This window comes from Heterodontus francisci, chromosome 16, assembly GCF_036365525.1.
Source record: "Heterodontus francisci isolate sHetFra1 chromosome 16, sHetFra1.hap1, whole genome shotgun sequence".
Classification (NCBI taxonomy): Eukaryota; Metazoa; Chordata; class Chondrichthyes; order Heterodontiformes; family Heterodontidae; genus Heterodontus; species Heterodontus francisci.
The window spans coordinates 102,010,542-102,030,823 of record NC_090386.1 but is presented as its reverse complement, the minus strand read 5'-3'; the positions used below and the strand labels follow the sequence as shown (position 1 = coordinate 102,030,823).

General features: G+C 46.8%; 1 protein-coding gene across 1 annotated transcript in view; it reads right to left on the bottom strand.

Annotated features, from left to right (window-relative positions):
* LOC137378420 (myosin-7-like) overlaps positions 1-19,908 on the bottom strand; it is a 199,645-nt gene extending 179,737 nt beyond the window's left edge. Inside the window, exons 1-5 of the mRNA XM_068048747.1 lie at positions 19,812-19,908; positions 17,688-17,791; positions 13,097-13,240; positions 6,956-7,112; positions 6,136-6,163 (exon numbers count right to left, since the gene is read on the bottom strand). Of these exons, the coding sequence (XP_067904848.1) occupies positions 6,136-6,163; positions 6,956-7,112; positions 13,097-13,240; positions 17,688-17,791; positions 19,812-19,908 (530 nt within the window). The remainder of the gene's footprint in view (positions 1-6,135; positions 6,164-6,955; positions 7,113-13,096; positions 13,241-17,687; positions 17,792-19,811) is intronic.
* Between the last annotated feature and the right edge of the window lie 374 nt (positions 19,909-20,282).

Sequence of the window (20,282 nt, the reverse complement as noted above, 5' to 3'; positions counted from 1 at the left end):
TAATAAAGGAACGGATTCCATATGCCTTCGGAACCACCTTATCGACCTGTCCTGCTACCTTCAGGGATCTGTGGACATTCACTCCAAGGTCCCTCACGTCCTCTACACTTCTCAGTATTTTCCCATTAATCGTGTATTCCTTTGCCTTGTTTGACCTCCCCAAATGCATCACCTCACACTTCTCCAGGTTGAATTCCATTTGTCACTTTTCTGCCCATCTGACCGGACCATCAATATCTTCCTGCAGCCTTGAGCTATCCTCCTCGCTATCTACCACATGACCAATCTTTGTGTCGTCCGCAAACGTCTTGATCATGCCCCCTACACTTACGTCCAAATTGTTAATATGCACCACAAAAAGCAGGGGTCCCAGGACTGAGCCCTGCGGAACACCATTGGAAACAGCCCTCCAGTCGCTAAAACAGCCCATCAACAATTACCCTTTGTTTCCTGCCACTGAGCCAATTTTGTATCCCCTTGCTGCATTTTCCTGGGACCCATAGGATTTTTTTTTAACCAGACTACCATGTGGGACCTTGTTGAAAGCCTTGCTAAAATCCATGTAGACCACATCAACTGCACTGCCCTCATCTATCTTCCTAGTTACTTCTTCAAAAAATTCGATCAAGTTAGTCAAACAAGATCTTTCCTTAACAAATCCATGCTGACTATCCTTGATTAACCTGTGCCTTTCTAAGTGACAGTTTATCCTGTCTCTCAGAATAGATTCCAATAATTTTCCCACTACTGAGATTATACTGATATATTTATTCGATCTATCCTTCGCTCCCTTTTTAAACAGAGATACAAGGTTAGCAGTTCTCCGATTCTCTGGCACCACACCTGTATCCAGTGAAGACATGAAAATGATGGTCAGATCCTCTGCTATTTCCTCTCTTTCTTCTTTTAACAGCCTGGGATTCATTTCATCTGGCCCTGGTGATTTATCAACTTTCAAGGATGCCAATCCCATTAATATTTCCTCTCTCCCTATGTTTATCACATCCAATACTTCACACACTTCCTCCTTAACTACAATATCTGCATCGCCCCCTATTTTGTGAAGACAGATGCAAAGTATTAGAAACATAAAAACACAGAAAATAGGAGCAGGAGTAGACCATTTGGCCCTTCGAGCCTGCACCGCCATTCAATATGATCATGGCTGATCATCCAAACTCAGTACCCTGTTCCCTTTTTCTCCCCGTATCCCTTGATCCCTTTAGCCCTAAGAACTATATCTAACTCTTTCTTGAATATATTTAATGATTTGGCCTCAACTGCTTTCTGTGGTAGAGAATTCCACAGGTTCACCACTCTCTGGGTGAAGAAATCCCTCCTCATCTCAGTCCTAAGTGGCTTACCCCTTTTCCTTAGATTGTGACCCCTGGTCCTGGACTCCCCCACCATCGGGAACATCCTTCCTGCATCTAGCCTGTCCAGTCCTGTTAGAATTTTGTCGGTTTCTATGAGATCCCCTCTCATTCTTCTAAACTCTAGCGAATACAAGCCTAATCGACCCAATCTCTCTTCATATGTCAGTCCTACCATCCCAGGAATCAGTCTGGTGAACCTTCGCTGCACTCCCTCCATAGCAAGAACATCCTTCCTCAGATAAGGAGACCAAAACTGCACACAATACTCCAGATGTGGTCTCACCAAGGTCTTGTATAATTGCAGCAAGACATTCTTGCTCCTGTACTCGAATTCTCTCGCTATGAAGGCCAACATACCATTTGCCTTCTTAACTGCCTGCTGCACCTGCATGCTTACTTTCAGCGACTGGTGCACAAGGACACCCAAGTCTCGTTGCACCTCCCCCTTTCCCAATCTATCGCCATTCAGATAATAATTTGCCTTTCTGTTTTTGCCACCAAAGTGGATAACCTCACATTTATCCACATTATACTGCATCTGCCATGTATTTGCCCACTCACTCAACTTGTCCAAATCACACTGGAGCTTCTCTGCATCCTCCTCACAGCTCACACTCTCACCCAGCTTTGTGTCGTCTGCAAACTTGGATATATTACATTTAATGCCCTCATCTATATCATTAATATATATTGTGAATAGCTGGGGTCCTAACATTGATCCCTGCGGTACCCCACTAGTCACTGCCTGCCACTTGGAAAAAGACCTGTTATTCCTACTCGTTTGTTTCCTGTCTGCCAACCAGTTCTCTATCCATGTCAGTACCTTACCCCCAATCCCATGTGCTTTAATTTTGCACGCTAATCTCTTATGTGGGACCTTATCGAAAGCCTTCTGAAAGTCCAAATACACCACATCCACTGGTTCTCCCTTATCTATTCTACTAGTTACATCCTCAAAAAATTCCAGTAGGCTTGTCAAGCATGATTTCCCTTTCGTAAATCCATGTTGACTTTGTCTAATCCTGTCATTGTTTTCCAAGTGCTCTGCTATTACATCTTTTATAATGGACTCTAGCATTTTCCCCACTACTGATGTCAGGATAACTGGTCGATAATTGCCTGTTTTCTCTCTACCTCCTTTTTTAAATAGTGGGGTTACGTTAGCTACCTTCCAATCCGTTGGAACTGTTCTGGTCTATATAATTTTGAAAAATGACCAGCAATACATCTACTATTTTCTAAGGCCGCTTCCTTTAGTACTCTGGGATGTAGATTATCAGGCCCTGGGGATTTATCGGCCTTCAATCTCATCAATTTCCCTAACACCATTTCTCTACTAATACTGATTTCATACAGTTCCTCCTTCTCACTAGATCCTATGTTCCCCAACATTTCTGGGAGGGAAATTGTGTCCTCCTCTGTGAAGACAGAACCAAAGTATGTATTTAATTGGTCTGCCATTTCTTTGTTCCCCATTATAAATTCCCCCGTTTCTGACTGTAAGGGACTCACATTTGTCTTCACTAATCTTTTTCTCTTCACATATCTATAGAGCTTTTACAGTCAGTTTTTATGTTCTCTACAAGCTTACTCCCATACTCAATTTCCCCCTTCTTAATCAATCCCTTTGTCCTCCTTTGCTGAATTATATTCATTAAGAACCATACCAATATCTTCCACTCCTACACATAGGTTAGCTTATTGGTCATATATGGGCCCTTCTGTCTCATCTTACTCTTAACATATTGATAAAACATCTTTGGGTTCACCTTGATTTTGCTTGTCAATATTCTTTCATGCCCTCTCTTTGCTTTCCTAATTTCCTTTTTGATTTCACCCCTCCACTTTCTATACTCCTCTCGGCTTTCTGTAGTATTGAGTTCTCGGTGTCGGATATTAGCTTTCCTTTTCTGCCTTATCTTACCCTGTAAGCTCCTTGACATCCATGGGGCTCTAGATTTGGCCAAATCACCCTTTTTCTTTGTTGGAACAGGTTTACCCTGAACCCCTTTGAATGCCTCCCACTGTTCTGACACTGATTTACCTTCAAGTCGCTGTTTCCAGTCTACTTTCACTAAATCACTCCTCAGTTTAGTAAAACTGGCCTTGCCCCAATTGAAAACTCTAACTCCTGTTCTATCTCTGTCCTTTTCCATAATTATGTTAAAACTGACTGAATTATGATCACTACCTCCAAAATGCTCTCCCACTGCCACTCCTTCCACCTGCCCATCTTCATTTCCTAAAACTAAGTCTAAAACTGCATCCTCTCTTGTTGGACTTGCTACATACTGGGCAAAAATGTTCTCCTGAATACACCTCAAGAATTCTGCTCCCTCAATTCCTTTCACACTAAAACTATCCCAGTTAATATTGGGGTTGTTAAAATCCCCTACTATTACTGCCCTATTGTTCTTACACTTCTCAGAGATCTGTCTACATATCTGCTCTTCTATCTCCCTCTGACTGTTTGGGGGTCTATAGTACACTCCCAGCAGTGTGATTGCCCCTTTTTTGTTCCTTAGCTCAATCCGTATGGCCTCATTTGATGAACCTTCCAACACATCATCCCTCCTCACAGCTGTAATAGTTTCCTTGACCAAAATTGCCACTCCCCCTCCTGTCTTATCCCCCTCCCTATCACATCTGAAAACCCTGTAACCAGGAACATTGAGCTGCCAAACCTGACCCTCCTTAAGCCATGTTTCTGTAATAGCTATGATGTCATACTGCCACGTGTCTATCTGTGCCCTCAGCTCATCTGCTTTATTTGCTATACTCCTTGTATTGAAATAGATACCCTTGAGCACTGCCAAACTTTTTTTTTAATTTTATAACCTTTGTTTCCTCTGTCTTCCAGACTCATCCATTAATTTTCTGCCTTCCATTTTAATTTCTGATTTTGTCCCAGTTGAGTCTGCCCTTGGGTCCCCATCCCACTGCCAAACTAGTTTAAACCTTCCCCAACAGCACTAGCAAAACGTCCCGCAAGGAACTCAGTCCCGGCTCTGTTCAGGTGCAACCCATCCGGCCTGAATAGGTCCCATCTCCCCCAGAGCCGGTCCCAATGTCCCAAGAATCTGAAGCCCTCCCTCCTGCACCATCTTTCCAACCACACATTCATCTGTCTTATCCTTCTATTTTTATACTCACTTGCGAGTGGCACTGGGAGTAATCCAGAGATTACTGCTTTTGGGGTCCTGCTTGCTAATTTTTTACCTAGCTCCCTAAATTCTGACTGCAGGACCACATCCCTCTTTCCACCTATGTCGTTGGTTCCGATGTGGACCACGACTGCTGGCTGTTCACCCTTCCCCTTCAGGATGCTCTGCAGCCACTCAATGACTTCATTGACCCTGGCACCAGGGAGGCATCACACCATTCACGTCTGGATTCACGTCTGCGGCCACAGAAATGCCTGTCTGTTCCCCTGACTATTGAATTACCTATCACTATGGCTCTTCCAGTCTTCCCTGTGCCCCCCTGTGCAGCTGAGCCACCCATGGACCTGGCTCTGGCTGCACTCCCCAGGTGAAGTATCACTTTTCTCAGTATTCAGAACTGAATACCTGTTGGAGAGTGAGATGCACTGAGGGGTCTCCCGCACTACCTGCCTGATTCTTATTGACTGCCTGGCGGTCACCCATTCCCTCTCTCCCTGCATACTCTTAAGCTGTGAGATGACCACATCTATAAATGTGCTATTCACGTAACTCTCATGCTCATGACTGCACCACAGTGTCGCCAGGTGCCGCTCAAGTTCCAAAACCCGAAGTTCAAGCTGCTTCAATTGGATACAGCAAGCATCCTGGAGCTCCCACATAGCACAGGAGGTGCACTCTCAAGGTTATATTATTATATTATAAATTCATTTTTAAGGGTCTATATTTAGATACTTGGGAACCAAAATAGCACACACAGAGTTTGGACATGTTTTGGGGGACTCAGTGGATTTATTTTATAGAGTGGGTTTTGATTCATCAATAACTAATATCAGCAGTTACCTCAAATTAAGCCCCATTAATAATTTGCAGTGACAAAAGCAAGACTTGTCATTTTATATCTAAGCCAGTTGATATCCTGGGGCACGTCCCATGGGGAGTCAACATCAAGTGGAATCTTCCAGTCAAATGGAGTCAGAAAGTAGGACTCAGGCTCAAACCTCATTCAGTCCCCATTTCAAGCTGCTTATTTGGACTTAATGCTTTCATTCTTATATTTAATTGGTGAAATGTACAGCGATTTAAGGAGTAGAGTGGGTCAGAGTGTAGCACAGGCCAAGGAGATGTAAGGCTGAGGTGCCAAAGTGACACCTCTGGCAGGAGAGTGTAATTACAGTGTGACAAGTTTACATAGGAATTTCCCATTATAAATATGGACAAATGAGTGTTATCCCCAGTAACACAGAGTTATGTTATACAAATACACAATGTTATATTGTCACAGCTCAGTCAGGCAGCCAGTTAACATCCTGTGGGACAATAGTGTCAATAGCAAAATCTAAAAACAAACCATAAGCATAAAAGTTAGAAAAGCCTTGATCAAGATGAATATTTGAGATGGTACTGAGGGTTATTACTCAGGCACAGATCTAGGTAATGCTGATAAATCACAAGGGTTATGAGCAATATTTGAGAATATTCACAGGGATATTACCAAGCTAAAATTCAGTCCTTATCAATGAACTCACTTTAATTTTGGTTTTAAATACTCACAAGAATTAGTTTATATTATTAAAATGTGAAAGTTAAGGACTCACGTAATCAGCATTGATTGGTTCTCCCGATCTGGAAAAATTGAATTATAATTAATGACTCTTCCCAGCCTGTCTCCCTCTCACAACCTGCAGTATAACTCTCACCTGACCAATACAGGGAAGCATTCACTGATACTCACAGCCTGCAGTGTAACTCTCACCTGGCCAATACAGAGAATTATTCATTGATACACTCTGCAGTATAACTCAGTATAAGGGGAGGCAGTGGTGCAATGGTAATGTCACTGGACTGGTAGCCCAGAGATCCAGGCTAATGCTCTGGGGACGTGGGTTCAAATCCCACCATGGCAGATGGTGAAATTTGAATTCAATTACTAAATCTGGAATTAAAATGCTAGTCTAGTGTGACCATGAAGCCAGTGTCGATTGTTGTAAAAACCCATCTGGTTCACTAATGTTCTTTAGGGAAGGAAATCTGCTGTCCTTACCTGGTCTGGCCTACATTTGACTCCAGACCCACAGCAATGTGGTTGACTCTTAAAATGCCCTCTGAAATGGCCACTCAGTTCAAGGGCAATTAGGGATGGGCAATAAATGCTGGCCCAGCCAGTGACACCCACATCCCATGAACGAATAAAAAAAACCTGACCAATAGAGGGAAGCATTCACTGATACTCACAGCCTGCAGTATAACTCTCACCTGCCCAATACAGGGAATCTTTCACTGATACTCACAACCCACAGTATAACTCATTGCCCACCTGAGATCAGATAACTCAGTCGATGTGCTATTGTTCTCTGTGTGGTTTGGTTTTGCACATTTCCCAGTCTCAGTAGAGGTTCTAGTGATGATGCTACTTACTGCGGACCATGTCATTGTACGCATTGTCAGCAATGGAGTAGATGTGAGGTGGGGCCTCAGAGCGTCTCTTGCCCTTGTAGGCAGCGACCACGATTGGACTGTACACTGGGAGCCATTTGTATGGGTTCACAGTCACACAAAACAATCCAGAGTAGGTCTGTGGGGAAGAGGCAGAGTTAGACAGAAAGCTGCTAGTTCATGTTAACTTACATAGAACATAGAACACAGAACAGTACAGCACAGTACAGTCCCTTCGGCCCATGATGTTGTACCGAACCTTTAACCTACTCTAGGATCAAACTACCTACATACCCTTCATACTACTATCATCCATGTATCTATCCAATAGTCGCTTAAATGTCCCTAATGTATCTGCTTCTACTACCACCGCTGGCAGTGCATTCCACGCACCCACCACTCTCTGTGTAAAGAACCTACCTCTGACATCTCCCCGAAACCTTCCTCCAATCACCTTAAAATTATGTCCCCTGGTGATAGCCCTTTCCACCCTGGGAAAAAGTCTCTGACTATCCACTCTATCTATGCCTCTCATCATCTTGTACCCCTCTATCAAGTCACCTCTCATCCTTCTTCGCTCCAATGAGAAAAACCCTAGCTCCCTCAACCTTTCTTCATAAGACATGTCCTCCAGTCCAGGCAGCATCCTGGTAAATCTCCTCTGCACCCTCTCTAAAGCTTCCACATCCTTCCTATAATGAGGCGACCAGAACTGAACACAATATTCCAAGTGTGGTCTAACCAGGGTTTTATAGAGCTGCAGCATAACCTCGTGGCTCTTAAACTCAATCCCCCTGTTAATGAAAGCCAACACACCATACGCCTTCTTAACAACCCTATCAACTTGAGTGGCAACTTTGAGCGATCTATGGACATGGACCCCAAGATCCCTCTGTTCCTCCACACTACCAAGAATCCTGTCTTTAAGCCTGTATTCCGCATTCAAATTCGACCTTCCAAAATGAACTTTTCCAGGTTGAACTCCATCTGCCACTTCTCAGCCCAGCTCTGCATCCTGTCAATGTCCCGTTGCAACCTACAACAACCTGCCACACTATCCACAACTCCAGCAACCTTGGTGTCATCGGCAAACTTGCTAACCCAGCCTTCCACATCCTCATCCAAGTCATTTATAAAAATCACAAAGAGCAGAGGTCCCAGAACAGATCCTTGTGGAACACCACTGGTCACCGAGCTCCATGCTGAATACTTTCCATCTACTACCACCCTCTGTCTTCTATGGGCCAGCCAACTCTGTATCCAGACAGCCAGCTTTCCCTGAATCCCATGCCTCCTTACTTTCTGAATGAGCCTACCATGGGGAACCTTATCAAACGCCTTGCTAAAATCCATATACACCACATCCACTGCTCTTCCTTCATCAATGTGTTTTGTCACATCTTCAAAGAATTCAATAAGGCTTGTGAGGCATGACCTGCCCCTCACAAAGCCATGCTGACTGTCTCTAATCAAACTATGCTTTTCCAAATAATCATAAATCCTGTCTCTCAGAATCCTCTCCAATAATTTGCCCACTACCGACGTAAGACTGACTGATCTATAATTTCCAGGGTTATCCCTATTCCCTTTCTTGAACAAGGGAATAACATTTGCCACCCTCCAATCATCTGGTACTACTCCAGTGGACAGTGAGGACGCAAAGATCATCGCCAAAGGCGCGGCAATCTCTTCCCTCGCTTCCCGTAATATCCTTGGGTATATCCCATCTGGCCCCGGGGACTTATCTGTCCTCATGTCTTTCAAAATTTCCAGCACATCCTCCCTCTTAACATCAACCTGTTCGAGCATATCAGCCTGTTTCACGCTGTCCTCACAAACGACCAGGTCCCTCTCACTAGTGAATACTGAAGCAAAGTATTCATTTAGGACCTCCCCTACCTCCTCCGACTCCAGGCACAAGTTCCCTCCACTATCCCTGATCGGCCCTACCCTCACTCTGGCCATCCTCTTGTTCCTCACATAAGTGTAGAATGCCTTGGGATTTTCCTTAATCCTACCCGCCAAGACTTTTTCATGTCCCCTTCTAGCTCTCCTAAGTCCATTCTTCAGTTCCTTCCTGGCTACCTTGTAACCCTCTAGAGCCCTTTCTGATCCTTGCTTCCTCAACCTTAAGTAAGCTTCCTTCTTCCTCTTGACTAGCTGTTCCACATCTCTTGTCATCCAAGGTTCCTTCACCCTACCATCCCTTCCTTGCCTCATCAGGACAAACCTATCCAGCAGTCGCAGCAAGTGCTCCCTAAACAACCTCCACATTTCTGTCGTGCATTTCCCTGAGAACATCTGTTCCCAATTTATGCTCCCCATTTCCTGCCTAACAGCATTGTAATTTCCCCTCCCCCAATTAAATATTTTCCCATCCCGTCTGCTCCTGTCCCTCTCCATGACTATAGGGAGTTGTGATCACTATCATCGAAATGCTCTCCCACCGAGAGATCTGCCACCTGGCCTGGTTCGTTGCCAAGCACCAAATCCAACATAGCCTTCCTTCTAGTCGGCCTATCTACATATTGAGTCAGGAAACCTTCCTGGACACACCTGACAAAAACTGCTCCATCCAAACTATTTGCACTAAGGAGGTTCCAATCAATATTAGGGAAGTTGAAGTCACCCATGATAACAACCCTGTTACTTCTGCACCTTTCCAAAATCTGCCTCCCAATCTCGGCGGCACAGTGGCGCAGTGGTTAGCACCGCAGCCTCACAGCTCCAGCGACCCGGGTTCAATTCTGGGTACTGCCTGTGTGGAGTTTGCAAGTTCTCCCTGTGTCTGCGTGGGTTTCCTCCGGGTGCTCCGGTTTCCTCCCACAGCCAAAAGACTTGCAGGTTGATAGGTAAATTGGCCATTAGCAATTGCCCCTAGTATAGGTAGGTGGTAGGGGAATATAGGAACAGGTGAGGATGTGGTAGGAATATGGGATTAGTGTAGGATTAGTATAAATGGGTGGTTGATGGTCGGCACAGACTCGGTGGGCCGAAGGGCCTGTTTCAGTGCTGTATCTCTAAACTAAACAATCTGTTCCTCTGTGTCTCTATTGCTATTGGGGGGTCTATAGAAAACTCCCAATAAAGTGACTGTTCCTTTCCTGTTTCTGACTTCCACCCATAATGACTCAGTAGACAAACCCTCCTCGACGACCTCCCTTTCTGCAGCTGTGATACTATCCCTGATTAACAATGCCACTCCCCCACCTCTTTTACCTCCCTCCCTATTCCTTTTGAAACCCCAGAACATCCAACATCCATTCCTGCCCCTGTGATATCCACGTCTCCGTAATGGCCACAACATCGTAGCTCCAAGTACTGATCCATGATCTAAGTTCATCACCCTTATTCCTGACACTTCTTGCATTAAAATAGACACACTTCAACCCATCATACTGGCTGCAACTTTGCCCTGTCAACTGTCTAACCTTCCTCACAGACTTGATTAAGAGACAAGAGATTAGGTGGAGCTGATTGACCTTTCACCTCTGGGAACTGGATTCAAATCCTGCCCAAACAGATAAAGTTGAAATGGCCTCTGTTCAATGGCTACAAGGATTCACTGTAAAGTTTGAACTGTTTTAATCCAGTTCCCAGTGAGTCTGAGCACAATGTAGAACAGTCTTACACGTGGCGTTAAATCATCTCTCTGTCTCTCCCTCTGAGATGCTCAGGCTGCCTGGTGCATCAGCTATTTCCCAGGGATGTCTGAGAGTGAGCATGGGCCCACTGTAGAAGGAAATTATTTTAGACATTGCAGGACACCAAGAGTGAAGGGGTAAAAGAGGGAGCTGAAAATCGGGTGCTGTGAAATTTGGGTTTTAAAGTCGACAGTTTGTAAGTGAGGTGGCAGTCTGATATACTGGAAAATCCATGAGCTGCAATCCCAGAGTTTACGTCAGCATTGCCCCCCTGGTGCCCCCAGACTGACCCAGTGGGTCATAGACACATAGAAACATAGAAAATAGGAGCAGGAGTAGGCCATTCGGCCCTTCGAGCCTGCACCGCCATTCAATATGATCATGGCTGATCATCCAAACTCAGGAACCTGTTCCCGCTTTCTCCCCGTATCTCTTGATCCCATTAGCCCTAAGAATTATATCTAACTCTTTCTTGAATATATTTAATGATTTGGCCTTAACTGCTTTCTGTGGTAGAGAATTCCACAGGTTCACCACTCTCTGGGTGAAGAAATCCCTCCTCATTTCAGTCCTAAATGGCTTACCCCTTATCCTTAGATTGTGACCCCTGGTCCTGGACTCCCCCTCCATCGGGAACATCCTTCCTGCATCTAGTCTGTCCAGTCCTGTTAGAATTTTGTAGGTTTCTATGAGATCCCCTCTCATTCTTCTAAACTCTAGTGAATACAAGCCTAATCGACCCAATCTCTCTTCATACTTCAGTCCTGCCATCCCAGGAATCAGTCTGGAGAACCTCGCTGCACTCCTTCCATAGCAAGAACATCCTTCCTCAGATAAGGAGACCAAAACTGACACAATATTCCAGGTGTGGTCTCACCAAGGCCCTGTATAATTGCAGCAAGGGTCGGTTTGAGAGGGTTCTTCAGTTGTCTGAACCACACCTGAGACATTCCAGCAAACACAGGCCCCATGTTCCTGACCATGGAATCTCTCCCCTGTCCCCTGAATTAAGAGGGAAGTCCAGATGTTGTTCCGCCGGTTTGGCCTCCCCCCCAACACCCCACCCTGCGGGTGGGTCCTTCTGGTTTGGCGCCCCGTGGTTTGGTCCCTTTGGTTTGGTTCCCCCTGGTTTGGACCCCCTGGGTGCATCCCCTCACTGGGACCCATTGTGTCCTTCTGGAGATGGATACATTTTCATTCTTTCTCTGTAACAGACTGCCTGGAGGTGGCAACTCCAAGCATGGGGATTCACAACCCAAAGCTACAACCTCAGATTCCTCGCACCGTCCCTCGGACCTGACCTCCAGCCTCCAGCCTCTGACCTCTAATCTCCATGCCCAGGACCAGTCCCCAGTTTGAAGGGGATTTGATTATTTTACTTCATTCCCAAAGTGTGAATGAATTAAACCATGTTTCCTGAAGTCAGGAATTTTGGGCGGTTATGTGGCCTTGTTTCATCTTTATTTTTGCACATTTTCCCCATTGCCTTTGTCCCCCTGCCCTAGCTTGGCCCTACAGAGGCAGGAGCTTGGATTGTCCCTAGGCTGCAAGGGGAGATCACAGATGTCAGACATGACCATTGGCCTTTGATGCTGTCACTGGGATACTCCAGCTTTCTGCTCAATTCACAGAATCACAGAATTGTTACAGTGCAGAAGGAGGCCATTCGGCCCATCATGCCCACACCGGCTCTCTGAAAGAGCAATTCCCTCAGTTCCATTCCACTGCCTTCTCCCCGTAACCCTGCACATTCTTCCTTTTCATATAACTGTCTAATTCCCTTTTGAATGCTTCATTTGAACCTGCCTCCACCACACTCCCAGGCAGTGCATTCCAGACCTTAACCACTCGCTGTGTGAAAAAGTTTTTCCTCATGTCACTTTTGCTTCTTTTACCAATACTTTAAATCTGTGCCTTCTTGTTCTCGATCCTTTCACGAGTTGGAACAGTTTCTCTCTATCTACTCTGTCCAGACCCATCATGATTTTGAATACCTCTATCAAATCACCTCTCACCTTCACCAAGGAAAACTGTCCCAACTTCTCCAATCTATCTTCATAACTGAAATTCCTCATCCCTGGAACCATTCTCGTGAATCTTTTCTGTACTCTCTCCAATTCCCTCACATCTTTCCTCAAGTGTGACACCCAAAAATGGATGCAATACTCCAGCTGAGGCCGAACTAGCGCCTTATACAAGTTCAACATAACTTCCTTACTCTTGTACCCTTTGTTCAATGTGAAGCTCAGAGTGACATCAGGAAATTCTCACCGTGTGACTGAAAGTCCTAACCATTCAATAGAACCATAGAAAAGCAATGGCACAAAAGGAGGCCATTCAGCCCATCGTGTTTGTGCCAGCTAAAAAAAACTAGCCACCCAATCTAATCCCACCTTCCAGCAAGTCCCATTTTGTTAAAAGTTTTAAATTCTAATAATTTCCACCATTCAGCAAGTGAGGGCCACATGGCAATTCTTACATAGATCATCCAGTTACTGTAACGGCGGCGGAGGTTTGACAGCACGGAGGCTTCGTTCAGGTTGGTCAGCATGGCCATGTCTTCAATCATATCGAACTTGGGTGGGTTCATCTGCTGAACATCATCTTCTTTAATTGTTAAAGTCTGAAAGGAAGACAGAGGAAAAGAGAAAGAAACGCAAGTTAAAACATTTGTCAATCTGCCAGAACAGCAGAAATAAAAACCAAAAGTTCTGGAAATACTCAGCAGGTCTGGCAGCATTTGTGGAGAGAGAAACAGAGTTAATGTTTCAGATCTGTGACCTTTCATCAGAACTGGCAAAGGTTAGAAAAGAATTAGGATTTCAGCAAGTGAAATGGGCGGGGGGGGGGGGGGTGGGGGGAGGGGCACAAGGAAGAGACCCCCCCTTCACTTGCAATGCAGGTTGACTGCACATAAAAGATCTCTTTTATAATAAACGGCAGCAAGAGTCACTTAAATGAGATAAAATCGCACTGAATACAGGCGCTAAATGGTGTAGAATGAGAGACAGGTGTGTCTGCCATCACAACACATCACTTTGGAACAATACAGAAAACAGGTCATGCTTGGTGATTTGCTCAGACAGAGGAGGAGTTCTGAACAGTTTAAAGGGATCTGCTCAAGTCGATGATATAAGAGGAACAGCTCACACTGGAGGCTGTGTAAGAGACACAAAGTTTCGAGATATGAGGTAAGACTAGAGAAAAAGGGGGCTGGATTTTCAGAATGGGCTCGGGAACCTGCTGTGCGGATCATTTCCAGGTCCTTACCCCATGCCTCGGCTGTGTTGCCAAGGTGACGCGATCTTCAAATGGTAATGCTCTAACTGAGTAGGAGGCGAGCTCAGTGCCCAATTAGTGGTGCCAAGGGTCTGGAGGAGGCGGGAGCTGCCTGGGGCCAGAGGCAAAGGTAAGCAGCAGCTGTGATGGGGCTTGTTACTGCCTTGTTGAGGAGAGCAGGCAGCTCCTCAGAGCAGATTGACCAGGTGAGGCAGTGGTTCCATAGTAAATAAAAATGCACTGGGCCCGGCCCCGTGCATGATCCCCATTGTCTGAAAACATTTCTTCAAACACCAAAGTAAGCCCCCTGCCCATTGCGAGCCCAACAGCCGTACACCATTGTGCACCAGATGGGTCAGACTTGCTGGATTCCTCTTTGAAACCCCCACCCCCTTAACGAGCTCCTAAAGGAGCTTAATAGCCCCTTAATTGGAGAGGTGCGGCTTCCCCTTTCCCCCCTCCCCCCAGCCCACCCTTGCGGATTGTCTGAACACATCAGGTTCCAGAGACAACCTCTGGGACTGCGATTCAAAATCCAGCCCCCAATCTCTTCATCCTTGAAAGTAATGAAAATTCTAAGATGGTAAACCTTTAAACAGGTCAATCTAGAACATGGTTCAAGATAAACTATGACAGTGGAACAAGGGAACAAAGGGAGATTTCAGAACTGACGTCAGAAGGAACCTTTTACTCATAAAGAGATCAATACTCAAACAACAACATGGCTGAGGAGAAAAGCTTAGACTCGTTCAGGAGTCACTTGGACCCATGAGGAGGGCACGATAAGTGGACCAGGAACAGCAATGGACCCAAGATAGAGGCGATGCTGAACAGCAGATGGACCCAGGATAGTAGATGGACCCAGGACAGCAGATGGACCCAGGACAGCAGATGGACCCAGGGTAGTAGATGGACCCAGGGTAGTAGATGGACCCAGGACAGGAGATGGACCCAGGACAGGAGATGGACCTAGGACAGTAGATGGACTCAGGACATCAGATGGACCCAGGACAGTAGATGGACCCAGGACAGTAGATGGACGCAGGTCAGCAGATGGACCCAGGACAGGAGATGGACCCCGGACAGTAGATGGACCCCGGACAGTAGATGGACCCTGGACAGTAGATTAACCCAGGACAGCAGATGGACCCAGGACAGCAGATGGACCCCGGCCAGTAGATGGACCTTGGACAGTAGATGGACCCTGGACAGTAGATGAACCCAGGACAGCAGATGGACCCAGGACAGCAGATGGACCCCGGCCAGTAGATGGACCTTGGACAGTAGATGAATCCAGGACAGCAGATGGACCCAGGACAGCAGATGGACCCCGGCCAGTAGATGGACCTTGGACAGTAGATGGACCCTGGACAGTAGATGAACCCAGGACATCAGATGGACCCAGGACAGCAGATGGACCCAGGACAGCAGATGGACCCCGGCCAGTAGATGGACCTTGGACAGTAGATGGACCCTGGACAGTAGATGGACCCCGGACAGTAGATGGACCCTGGACAGTAGATGAACCCAGGACAGCAGATGGACCCAGGACAGCAGATGGACCCCGGCCAGTAGATGGACCTTGGACAGTAGATGAATCCAGGACAGCAGATGGACCCTGGACAGCAGATGGACCCTGGATAGCAGATGGACCCAGGACAGTAGATGAATCCAGGACAGTAGATGAATCCAGGACAGTAGATGGACCCAGGACAGTAGATGAACCCAGGACAGCATATGGACCCAGGACAGCAGATGGACCCAGGACAGCAGATGGACCCCGGCCAGTAGATGGACCTTGGACAGTAGATGAATCCAGGACAGCAGATGGACCCTGGACAGCAGATGGACCCTGGATAGCAGATGGACCCAGGACAGTAGATGAATCCAGGACAGTAGATGAATCCAGGACAGTAGATGGACCCAGGACAGTAGATGAACCCAGGACAGCATATGGACCCAGGACAGCAGATGGACCCAGGACAGCAGATGGATCCAGGACAGTAGATGGATCCAGGACAGTAGATGGACCCAGGACAGTAGATGGACCCAGGACAGCAGATGGACCCAGGACAGCAGATGGATCCAGGACAGTAGATGGACCCAGGACAGTAGATGGACCCAGGACAGCAGATGGACCCAGGACAGCAGATGGACCCAGGACAGCAGATGGACCCAGGACAGTAGATGGACCCAGGACAGCAGATGGACCCTGGACAGCAGATGGACCCAGGACAGCAGATGGACCCAGGACAGTAGATGGACCCAGGACAGCAGATGGACCCTGGACAGTAGATGAACCAAGGACAGCAAATGGACCCAGGACAGCAGATGGATCCAGGACAGTAGATGAACCAAGGACAGCAAATGGACCCAGGACAGCAGATGGACCCAGGACAGTAGATGAACCAAGGACAGCAAATGGACCCAGGACAGCAGATGGACCCAGGACAGCAGATGGACCCAGGTCAGTAGATGAACCCAGGACTGTAGATGGATCCAGGACATCAGATGGACCCAGGACAGCAGATGGACCCAGGACAGCAGATGGACCCAGGACAGTAGATGGACCCAGGACAGCAGATGGACCCAGGACAGTAGATGAACCAAGGACAGCAAATGGACCCAGGACAGCAGATGGATCCAGGACAGCAGATGGATCCAGGACAGTAGGTGGATCCAGGACATCAGATGGACCCAGGACAGCAGATGGACCCAGGACAGCAGATGGACCCAGGACAGCAGATGGACCCAGGTCAGTAGATGAACCCAGGACTGTAGATGGACCCAGGACAGCAGATGGGCCCAGGACAGTAGATGGAGCCAGGACAGCAGATGAACCCAGGACAGCAGATGAACCCAGGACAGCAGATGAACCCAGGACAGCAGATGGATCCAGGACAGCAGATGGATCCAGGACAGCAGATGGATCCAGGACAGCAGATGGACCCAGGACAGTAGATGGACCCAGGACAGTAGATGGACCCAGGACAGCAGATGGAGCCAGGACAGCAGATGGACCCAGGACATCAGATAGACCCAGGACAGCAGATGGACCCAGGACAGCAGATGGACCCAGGACAGCAGATGAACCCAGGACAGCAGATGGACCCAGGACAGCAGATGGACCCAGGGTAGTAGATGGACCCAGGGTAGTAGATGGACCCAGGACAGGAGATGGACCCAGGACAGGAGATGGACCTAGGACAGTAGATGGACTCAGGACATCAGATGGACCCAGGACAGTAGATGGACCCAGGACAGTAGATGGACGCAGGTCAGCAGATGGACCCAGGACAGGAGATGGACCCAGGACAGCAGATGGACCCAGGACATCAGATGGACCCAGGACTGTAGATGGACCCAGGACAGCAGATGGACACAGGACATCAGATGGACTCAGGACAGTAGATGGACCCAGGACGGCAGATGGACCCAGGACAGCAGATGGACCCAGGACATTAAATGGACCCTGGACAGTAGATGGACCCTGGACAGTAGATGGACCCAGGACAGCAGATGGACCCAGGACATTAAATGGACCCTGGACAGTAGATGGACCCTGGACAGTAGATGGACCCTGGACAGTAGATGGACCCAGGATAGTAGATGTAACCTGGACAATAGATGGAGCTAGGACAGCAGATGAACCCAGGACAGTAGATGGATCCAGGACAGTAGATGAACCTCAGCACAAAAGAATTGAAGCCTGGGTAGATGGACACAGGACAGTAAGATGTTCAGATGCTCTTGTGCAAAATGGGATGTTTACCAGTCAGTCTCCCACTTACTTTGCCATTCTTTGTTTCCACAGTCACCTTTCCACCAGTCCATTCTGTTATCTCAGCTTCCATATAAGCCTCCTTCTCATCAGGAACCCAGCACCGCTTCTTGCCTAAAGATCAAGCATAGCCAAGAATGACAGCTGAATCAACTCTCATTCTGAGGAAACACAATGATAGTTTCTGCTTAAAGGAGTTCAGGGGATTTTACTTGGAGTGTACGGACACCAGTCTCTGGAGGTGACAGGACAAGTGGAGAAAGTTGTTTAAACAACAGATGGGATCCTTCACTTTATTAAACGAGGAATAGAGTACAAATGCAAGGAAGTTACACTAAACATTTATAAATCACTGATTAGGCCTCAGCTGGAGGATTGTGTCCAATTCTGGGCACCACACTTTAGGAGGGCTTTTATTTATTTAGAGATACAGTACTGAAACAGGCCCTTCGGCCCACCGAGTCTGTGCTGACCATCAACCACCCATTTATACTAATCCTAAACAAAAACAAGAAATGCTGGAATCACTCAGCAGGTCTGGCAGCATCTGTGGAAAGAGAAGCAGAGTTAACGTTTCGGGTCAGTGACCCTTCTTCGGAACTGACAAATATTAGAAAAGTCACAGATTATAAACAAGTGAGGTGGGGGTGGGGCAAGAGATAACAAAGGAGAAGGTGCAGATTGGACCAGGCCACATAGCTGACCAAAAGGTCACGGAGCAAAGGCAAACAATATCTTAATGGTGTGTTGAAAGACAAAGCATTAGTACAGATTAGGTGTGAATACACTGAATATTGAACAGCAGCAAGTGCAGGTTTGCACTTGCTGCTGTTCAATATTCAGTGTATTCACACCTAATCTTTACTAATGCTTTGTCTTTCAACACACCATTAAGATATTGTTTGCCTTTGCTCCGTGACCTTTTGGTCAGCTATGTGGCCTGGTCCAATCTGCACCTTCTCCTTTGTTATCTCTTGCCCCACCCCCACCTCACTTGTTTATAATCTGTGACTTTTCTAATATTTGTCAGTTCCGAAGAAGGGTCACTGACCCGAAACGTTAACTCTGCTTCTCTTTCCACAGATGCTGCCAGACCTGCTGAGTGATTCCAGCATTTCTTGTTTTTGTTTCAGATTTCCAGAATCCGCAGTATTTTGCTTTTATACTAATCCTACATTAATCCCATATTCCTACCGCCTCCCCTCCATTCCCCTACCACCTACCTACACTAGGGGCAATTTACAATGGCCAATTTACCTATCAACCTGCAAGTCTTTGGCTGTGGAAGGAAACCAGAGCACCCGGCGGAAACCCACGCAGTCACAGGGAGAACTTGCAAACTCCGCACAGGCAGTACCCAGAATCGAACCCGGGTCGCTGGAGCTGTGAGGCTGCGGTGCTAACCACTGTGTCACTCTGCCGCCCAAGATATCAAGACCTTGGAGAGGGTGCAGAGGAGATTTACTAGAATGATAAGCAGCGAGTTGCTATGATCTGGAATGCGCTGCCTGAAAGGGTGGTGGAAGAAGATTCAATAGTAACTTTATGAAGGGAATTGGATAAATAGTTGGAAAGATTTGCAGGACTGTGGGGAAAGAATAGGGGTTGCGGGATTAATTGGATAGTTCTTTCAAAGAGGCAGCACAGGCACGATGGGCCGAATGGTCTCCTTCTGTGCTGTAAGATTCTATGACTCTATAAAGAAAGTCTCAGAGATTGAGCAGGATATCGTTTAGAACACTGCCCTTTGACCTGTCAGAAGCTGCTGCTGCATTTATTGGAATAACTTGATGTCATTGTCCATTTCAGCCCAGCTTGGATCAGTTTCACAAACACTGGGAGCTTTGAAAGCTTTTGTCCAAGGGTTGGAGATTGATTGTTCCACACACACCATCTCCCATCAACAACTCAGCACAGGCTGGTGATTAACCTGAAGCCTTCCTGCTCCGTGTGGTGTGGTATGCTATGGTGCCCTGATCTTATTCACTGGATTATTGGGACCTAGTTAATGAGGAGTGCACTGGACTGAAAATCAGATAAACATTTCTTAGTCTGTATCGTTCAGTTTTTCTCCTGATTGAGAGGATCGTGTACATAACACCTCAGTTGTCACAAGATAAAGTTGCTTCCTTACCGTCAAAGGCAATGGTTTGCATTACCATTAGCTCCTTATCGCTTTTCCTCAGGAAAGAGGCAGCTTCCCCAAAGTCTGACATATCATGCATTGACATGTTTGGTAATTCACCAGGCAGCTCAATACAGCGACTGGAAAGAGATTTGATTGACGCACAGAGTGGTCAGGACTGTGGGGGAGAAACAAAGCTCAGTGAGGATTCAGGGTGGAATCTGCTGACTGAATGGACTGGGTCTCATCTCAGATACCTTCCTCTAATCAGCTGAACATGTATTTCCAATTTCAGTGCCTTGGGATTCACATTACCCTGTGGATTACTCCCATATAGGGGGGCGGTGGCATAGTACTAATGTCACTGGACTAGTAATCCAGAGCCCAGGCTAATGCTCTGGGGACATGGGTTTTAAATCCCACCACGGCAGGTGGTGAAATTTGAATTCAATTATAAAAATCTGGAATTAAAAGCTATTC